Source organism: Chroicocephalus ridibundus, chromosome 25 (assembly GCF_963924245.1).
Source record: "Chroicocephalus ridibundus chromosome 25, bChrRid1.1, whole genome shotgun sequence".
NCBI classification, from domain to species: domain Eukaryota; kingdom Metazoa; phylum Chordata; class Aves; order Charadriiformes; family Laridae; genus Chroicocephalus; species Chroicocephalus ridibundus.
Window position 1 is genome coordinate 1158935 of NC_086308.1, and position 8313 is coordinate 1167247.

The 8313-nt window shown below is 52.4% G+C and overlaps 1 protein-coding gene across 1 annotated transcript; it reads left to right on the forward strand.

Annotated features, from left to right (window-relative positions):
* The first annotated feature begins 6637 nt into the window (after window positions 1-6637).
* On the forward strand, window positions 6638-8081 carry LOC134527025 (olfactory receptor 14J1-like). Its single transcript, XM_063359371.1, has 2 exons — window positions 6638-7554; window positions 7976-8081. The coding sequence occupies exons 1-2, from the start codon at window positions 6638-6640 to the stop codon at window positions 8079-8081; spliced, it is 1023 nt and encodes a 340-aa protein (XP_063215441.1).
* The last annotated feature ends 232 nt before the right edge of the window (window positions 8082-8313 follow it).

Here is an 8313-nt window from a genome sequence, read left to right on the forward strand (position 1 = left end):
TTATTGCCATTAGGCACCTCCTGATGGTGGAGGGAGGGGAAGCCCAAAAGAAGGAACTCCGTGACACTGGTATGGTTCAAGAGTTTGCATCCAAGCTGCAGTGAGTAATGTCAGATGGTCAGTGGAGGAAACAATGCTTCATGAGGTTAAAAGAAGATGAGACAGAGCGAAAGAACGTAGAAGGACGAAAAAAGAGGTTCATGGGGACATTCGGGCATAGGCTGGAAGGAAAACAGAAGATAGGAGAGGAGAATCATCTGAGAGCAAGAAGACATCCTTTGATGTACAGAGAACAAACTTGCTAAGTGAGTCAGAGTAGGACTGCACTATAAAATGTATGCCAGTTATTGCATTCGAGCTCTTTACCCAAGAGCCTCTTTACAGTCGATGGAGAAAAAAATTGGTGCTTCTCAGCCGTTCTTACTCTAGTCTATTTAAATATATCTTTTAGGATGTGCTAAAAGGAATTCTACTGAAAGATAAAACACCTCAGCAAAGTAGCTTTAACCTTTGTCTCCTAACCTTAGGAGAGAAACAGAGAAAGCAGCGTGGAGATGGTGACAAATGAGGAGAGATGTGGGAAGTAAAGGTAAGCAGGACAGCCAGAGAAAAGGGGAAGGTTTGGTTTTCAGGGAAAACCAGAGCCAAAGAGGGCAAAGAGGAAAAGCCTGTGTTAAAACTATCCTCTTTTCAGGACTGTCTTTCCATCCATGCTTGAACTTTGCCAGGTAGAACAGAAAGCTTTGTAAACAGACTCCTCCTCAGTCACTGACCACTTTCTGGCTGAAAACCAGTTTTGGTAAATCATTCTGGCAGTGAGGGGGAAAAACAAAAGACGATTTCAAAAGCAACACAAAAGAGGGGAAGAACCAAAAGTGATGGCAGGGAGGAAGGCCCCTCCTGTGCAAACCAGGGATGAGAACAGCTGTTTCCAGCTTGTGTGCGTGCCTCAGCCTGGCAAATGGGGAATGCCCACGGCTTGGGGTAGCCGTGCCCAAGGAGCTGACCTTGCTTGCCCAGGGAGAGAGCAGTGTAGGGGCAGCAGTGAGGGACTTAAAGGCAGAAAGAAGGAAGGAAATATCAGGGGGTGTCATGCAACAGTGAGCTAAGTTGAGTTTTGATCCTGAGGCAGAAGAAGAAGGGGGATGTGCTGTTTGGTGCTGGGATGTGGAGCTACATACGGGATTCCAGGAACTCTGGGGCTTGGAAATCTTGCGCAATAAGTGAGCATTAGCAAGGCTTTGGAAGAAACGGGATGGGTTGTGGGGAGCTCACAGGCACTGGCAAATCCTCAGAAACCCACAGCTTGGTGTTGGAAGCAAGGGAGCAGACCCAGGCACAGGAGAGTGCAGCTGTGTTTTGGGGATGGCCAAGGGCCTTGGTGGGGCTTTGACACCCCAAGAGAACGGAGACCCTTGTCTGCTCAGCTGTGGCTTCTGTCTCATCCACTGAGCTCAATGAGAGGACACCAAGTCCTTGCAGCTCCAGCGCCTTGTTGCCTCCTCACCCACCCTCCCCAGAGCCTGGGAGGTTCCTACTGCTGACCTGCACCTGGCACCTCATCACTGCCACATCACCCAAACAGAGCCCAGAGCATCTCAAGAGGCAACGGACATCCCTCCCCAGGGGATGGGAGTCCAGGCTTGGCCATCCTGTTTGGTGAAGCACATCAAGGCCTTTCACAGTGATTTCCACATTTAAATTTCTTCCCGGCCCATGTGTCTCCGACTTCCTGCTTCACCACACCACAGGGACAGGAACTTTGTCTGCTCCTTCCCTCCATGGTCTCTGCAGTGAGGGACTTCAGCAGGGTCTGATAACACCCTCAGAAACCTGGAGGTTAGCTGCTTTTACTTCTCAAGAGGATTAGTCAATCTTTCAGGATCTGCACTTCAGGAACTCAGCACCAGAGCGCTCCTTACCACAAAAAACACACGAAGGCGCCAAGTCTGGGCAGAAGTTTCCTTTAGTCTTCAGCTCTTCTCTGGCTCATTAGAGAGATTTCAGGAGTGCAGTCAAAATGAAAAGATGTCCAAGCAAAGAGGCCAAGTCAATTTAACACTTGATTTTGAAGAGCCAGTTCTGCATCAATCCCAACACATTTGGGTAACAGAAATGTCTTCGGGAAGAGTCTGCCCCATCTAGACCCATGTGGATGGACTGGCACAGCCACCCCCAGCAGGCGGAATCCCCATCTCCTAGGCTGAGGCACGCAGTCAACATGCAAACCTCTGCAGTGCCCACTTGTTACAGGCCTCCAGGCAGAGTGTGACTCATTCCACATGACCCTCTGAGCCTCTGTCAGCTCATTGTGCTTCCTCTCTGCATCCCTGCAACTCTCAAGCCTCTGGGAGCTTTGGCTTTGGCATCCTCCCGACATCCTGGGGCCAGGTTTCTAAATGCCTCCTCTGCAGCTTCCCCGCCTTCCACCTCCTGTGTGCTGCCTTTTTGCCCTGCAGCCCAGTCCGTTCATACCAGCAGCCTCCTGAGATGAGTGTTTCTCTTCATGGTATTCCAAGACATCATTCCTGTGCTTGGAGGAGGCTGTGCTGTAATGCCTATATGATTTCCCGAGCTCCTTCACCCTTCAAAGCTGCTTGCCATGGCACCGCTTGTATCAGTCCCCCGAGTACATCAAAGTCTTCTCCTCTGGAGCCACCCACGTGTGTTCCTCTGCTGGCCTTCCTCACTCCTCTTTGGCCTCTGGGACCCCGCTATTTCCTGGTCACTCCAGCAAGGCTGACAATAATTGTCACATCCCTGACCAGCTCTTCCTTGTTGGCCAGGACCAGGTCTAGGTGAGCATCGCCCTTCCTGGCCCACCAGGCAGCTCTGCTAAGAAGTCGTCTCATGATGCTCCAGGCTGCTGGCACCTTGTTTCTCTGCCTGGCCAGTGAGTGCCTGGGCAATTACTGTTCCCCACAGGAATCTCCTCATTTACCTGGAGACTTCTTCGTGTTCCTATTTAAGACTTGTTCTACCAAGGCCTGGGAGACCTCACTGGTGGTAACTGAGGCAAAGAGGACATTGAATATCTCGGATCTACCTACACCTACTCCTACTAAATTCAGCACTGGTCCTACATTATTCCCTTTTCTTCGTTTAACTGTTCCCGAATTACCAAAGATCCTCTTGGTGCCCTGGAATTCCTATTTGAGATTCAGTTGAGTTTCGATATGCACCACTGCTGGATCTGGAGGATGCTGCCCTGGAGGACAAGATGTATGCAGGCACACTGTGAAATCTATTGGTCTTTTCATTGATTGTATCATCAGGGCAGTGAGTAAAGATCCCCGTGTGACGTGCTCCATGTCCATGCAATGCCTGCAGCTGTTGTGTGGAGAAGGGACAGACCTCGCCTCTCTGATGACTGATGACTGAATGCATCAGTCAACGGCACAAAAGCAGCAAATAGAACGCTCTAGCATGCCATGTGGGGCATTTGTGATGTATCCGCACTGAAAGGGAATTGGTTTCCTGTAGGTCCTGTGTGGTCCATGCCAGCCCTGGCACCTCAGGTAGCTCTGTGGGCCTGGATTGGAACATTATATTGAGTTGCTGCCCTGAATTCTGTTAGGCAAAGTGGGGCTGAACATGGCACAAATGCCATTAGAGTCACTGGAGATCTGGAAAATTGAGCTGATGGAGAAGAGAGAGACCAAGCTCTCCCTGTGTCCCAGGACTGCGGTCGTTCATATGAATACCCCTAAAGACTGCCATGAACATACAAGTAGGAGAAGATTCTTTTGGCCTTTATTTGGGCCTCAGCTGTCATTTCACTCGGCCAAAGGAATTTCCCACAAGGCTCATTCGGGATCCCTGAGACATTGCCCTGTCTCTATGAACAGCTCCAGCAGAGCTTGCAGTTATCAGCACACACCTTGGACCACCCCTGACACCTTCAATGTCACCAGGCATTGTGTCCTGCTCTCCATCTCCTTTGATGAGCACAGGAGCTGAGACAAGGAGCTCACGTGTATGTGCGTATTTTATGCACACCTGAACACCTACGGCAAGAGGAATCCCACCTCCTGTGGGTTGTGGCAGGCATGGAAGGCAGTTGTGTCTCCTTCAAATGCCAGGAATTGAAACGCAGGATGAGATGAAGCACAGATTCAGCTGAATCCCTTCCCTCAGCAGGGGTAAGGGAGATGACTGCCTGTCACTGTCTGGGAACACTTTCTAATAATAAGAGCAAAAAAGGTGATATTTTGATGTAACTTTGAGAGGAGAAGTAAAAGTTCTGGAAAGAAGTGTCTCTGCCCAGCTGAGGGAGGGAACATCAGTGGTGACTTCATCCTGTTTCCCAGCAGGTTCCCCTGGAGCCCCAGGGACACCTGGAGGGAGCCCCGAGGGGGCAGAGAAAGGGCTGCCTTGGGCTGGTCCTCTGCTGCTGAGCTGGGCTGGGCTCCTGGCATGGAGGGAGCTGATGGCAAGCGGGCAGCGCTGCAGAGAGACAGCTCTGCCCAGGAGCAGCTCCTCTGCCAAGCGCAGCAGGGCTGAGGGCACTGCCTGCAGGCAGCGAGGGCAGAGGAGGGAGGCAGAGAGTGTAAAGGCAGTCTGGGCTGGGAGGAGAGAGGAGAGCTCACTTGGAGAAAGATCTTCACAGCCCTGAACAGGGTAAGTCTCTGGCTGCAGGGCAATGCAGCTGCGGTTCCTGGAATGATCTCCCAAAGCTGGCACATCCCACAGCCTCTGGGATCTATCAGGAGGTCTCTCACAGTTTCTCCAGCGTAGAGGAAAAGGACTTGCTTTGGAGCAGGGCTTCCCTGTGGCTCTGTCAAAGGGACAGGGCACATCAGCTGCCTTCACCCGGGGATGGCTGCAGTGTGAAGGTGGGTGTGCAGCCAGGGGTGCCCAGGGCTGTCCTTCAGAGCAGGGTCCCTTCACCCAAGGGTGCTTTGTGCCGTGGCAGGGACTTATCTCCTGTCAGGATCAGCTCTCCGTTTACCTGAGGAGCTCCCACCAGCAGTGTGGGGAGAAGCTGTGGGGGGAAGAGGCAACTCCTGGCGGGAGAGTGTCCTGCTGTCAAGGGGGTGCTGCGTGGGGCAGGGCTGCTCTCAGCTGCAGTTCACCCCCAGGACATTTCCCAAGGGATTGTTTGAGGGAAAGCTCAAGGCAGGAATTACGTTACAGATAAGGAGCTTTCCTGCGTTTGTGTTTTTATTTTCCTAGTGAGAGGGTGGGGAGGTAGAACAAGGGATACATGTATAGGGAGCTCTCAAGTGGGAAGAAGTCAGTGAGACTCCTGAGCTGTAGCTCTGAGTGATCAGCAGGTCTGCCAGGAACCTCCTGGAGTGCCTTCAGCCACTCCTCTGCCCATGGGCAGCACCAGCATCAGCTCTGCTGGACCCATCGGGGTTGTTCTGACCTGCCCTTTTCCACCTGCAAACAGGAACATGAACCCGGCCAGTGCCCGGCAAACAGGCAGGTTTCTGTGGGGCCAAGGGGAGCGCACAGGGGTTGGGATGGGGTCTGTGAGAGCTGACAGGGAAAAGACATGGGACAGGGAAACACCTCCCAGGAGGAAAATCTCCCGGCAGCAGAGCTATGATCAGGGAATGAGAGGAAAGAGAAACCAGAAATGCTGTGGGAGGAAGGATTCAGAAAACTCTGTAGGATCCCCTCCAATGCAGACCCCTTCCCCTGAGCAAGTGTCTCCATGGGAATGAAGTGTCCAAGCTCTCCTCTAACCCGTGGGGCTGTGGGCAAAGTAGTCTATGTGGCTGGGGAATGAGCTGACTCTCCCCTTCTGAGATACCATCACTAGGACACTTGGGTGTCTCCTTGGGGTGTCCTTCCAAGCACTGCGCTGCCCTCCAGGATGCCAGTCTGTCCTGGAGCATCCTGGTGTTACCTGAATGCCCAGTGGAGAAGCGCAGAGACGCTACGACCAAGGAAAGGCTGCTGGGTTTGTGAAACGAGCCATGTGTGTCCTTGGCGAGAAGTGGGGTGCTGAGACCTTGAGAAAAGGTGAGACGCTGAGCTCTCGGCAGGGGGTTTCTCTGCTCTCAGCAGCGCCTGGTGTCTTTTCAGGTCTACATGTGAGTGTGATTCCCCTCTGTCTCAGAAAGGCACAAGCAGAGGGCAGCTGGGAACAAGACAGAGGGACAGACCAGCTCCCCTCGCTCTGCACTAACCCTCAGACAATGCCCTCGCCTGGCAGGACTCCCTTTGCTGTCCCTGAATGCAGCAGAAATGGTGAGGGTTTCTGAAATCCAAGAGAATCTCCTGCTGAGACAGGAGAGAGCTGTATAAGAACCTCTCTCCAACACTCTTGCAACTGTGGTTTCATGGCAATGGGAGTGCAGAGACTGACAAGCCCTTTTTCCATGAGGAGAGGTTTATCTGACAAATTGGAACACCAGGACTGGCCACCCCATTCCCACGAATCTGCTGCTGCAGAGCAGGGCTGACTCCTGGGCATCCGGCGGGCAGAGGTCCCGCTCCTCCTGGCACACCTGGACAGAACCAACCAGAGCTCCAGCCACAGAGCTGAATGAAGATCTGATAGAAATGGAAAAGCAGTGCAGAGTGTGAGGTATGAGAACTGGTGTTGATTTTTCTCAGAAAAGTCTCCCCTAACTTGTCACTGTGCTTTCGTCCTTGTTCAGTGCTCCACACCAAAAGGCACCAAATGTCCAACAGCAGCTCCATCACCCAGTTCCTCCTCCTGGCGTTCGCAGACACACGGGAGCTGCAGCTCTTGCACTTCGGGCTCTTCCTGGGCATCTACCTGGCTGCCCTCCTGGCCAACGGCCTCATCATCACCGCCATCGCCTGTGACCACCGCCTCCACACCCCCATGTACTTCTTCCTCCTCAACCTCTCTGTTCTTGACCTGGGCTCCATCTCCACCATTGTCCCCAAATCCATGGCTAATTCCCTGTGGGGCACCAGGGACATCTCCTATAAAGGGTGTGTGGCCCAGCTCTTTTTCTTTTTCATTTTCATCTCAGCTGAGTATTGTCTTCTCACCATCATGTCCTATGACCGCTATGTGGCCATCTGCAAACCCCTGCACTACGGGACCCTCCTGGGCAGCAGAGCTTGTGTCCACATGGCAGCAGCTGCCTGGGGCAGTGGGTTTCTCTATGCTCTCCTGCACACGGCCAATACATTTTCCCTACCCCTCTGCCAGGGCAATGCCCTGGACCAGTTCTTCTGTGAAATCCCCCAGATCCTCAAGCTCTCCTGCTCACACTCAGACTCCCTCAGGGAAGTTGGACTTGTTGTGGTTAGTGTCTCTTTAGCATTTGGTTGTTTTGTGTTCATCGTGTTGTCCTATGTGCAGATCTTCAGGGCTGTGCTGAGGATCCCCTCTGAGCAGGGACGGCACAAAGCCTTTTCCACGTGCCTCCCTCACCTGGCCGTGGTCTCCCTGCTTGTCAGCACTGCCGTGTTTGCCTACATGAAGCCCCCCTCCATCTCCTCCCCATCGCTGGATGTGGTGGTGGCTGTGCTGTACTCCGTGGTGCCTCCAGCAGTGAACCCCCTCATCTACAGCATGAGGAACCAGGAGCTCAAGGATGCCCTCTGGAAATTAATGACCAGGTTATTTTCTGCAGCAATAAACTGTCTCCTGCAAATCACTCATAATGTAATTCATTATACGCCAAGCCCGTCTTCTGTAGGTTTGGTTAGGGGTTAGGTAACTGTGTGTTAGGTTTGGTTGAGGGTTTTGGCTTTTTCTTACTTTTTTTTTTTTTTTAAATTATATACTTTTGTCCACAAATAAATGTCATTATTTAAGATTTTTTTTTTTACTACCTATCTATCCAAATTTCTGAGACTCACAGAGTCATGCCCAAAATCCTTCTTCTCAGGCCTTTTCTGGAGCTGCAGGGGTAGAGCCTGAGCGCCGAGGAGGAGGGGAAAGAATCCCAGTACTTGCAGAGCACCAGCACTTGTTCTTTCCGGGGCTGCTCTATTTTCACTTCCACACTCGCCTTCTGAGCCCCTGTGTTGATCTAAGGCCTGAGTGCTCTGGCAGCTTGGTCATGGTGCTGCTGTGTAGCAGCTCTGTGATCACAGGCAAGGAGAAGCAATGGGCACCTCTGAGAAAAAGCTCGTCTGCATAACAGAGTTTCAGCCATGAAAGGGGATCTGCTCAGGGCAGTGCAGGAAGGATCAGGTCTTCTTCCACAGTTGCTGTCAAGAGCGTTCCTTCAAACGTGCCCTGGTGAGGGATGCCCAGTAAAGAGGTAAAGAGTGTGCGTGTGCAGGGTGAGGGCACACACAACAGTGTCCTTGCACAGCCACACCTCCAGGGACAGAACTGAAGGACCAGCAGAGCGGGGTCTGGTCTGTGCC

Coding starts and splice junctions, on each gene's coding strand:
- LOC134527025 (XM_063359371.1), top strand. CDS start 6,638: ATGTCCAACAGCAGCTCCATCACCCAGTTCCTCCTCCTGGCGTTCGCA. Junction 7,555..7,975: donor CTCTGGAAATTAATGACCAG/GTTATTTTCTGC, acceptor TGTTGATCTAAG/GCCTGAGTGCTCTGGCAGCT.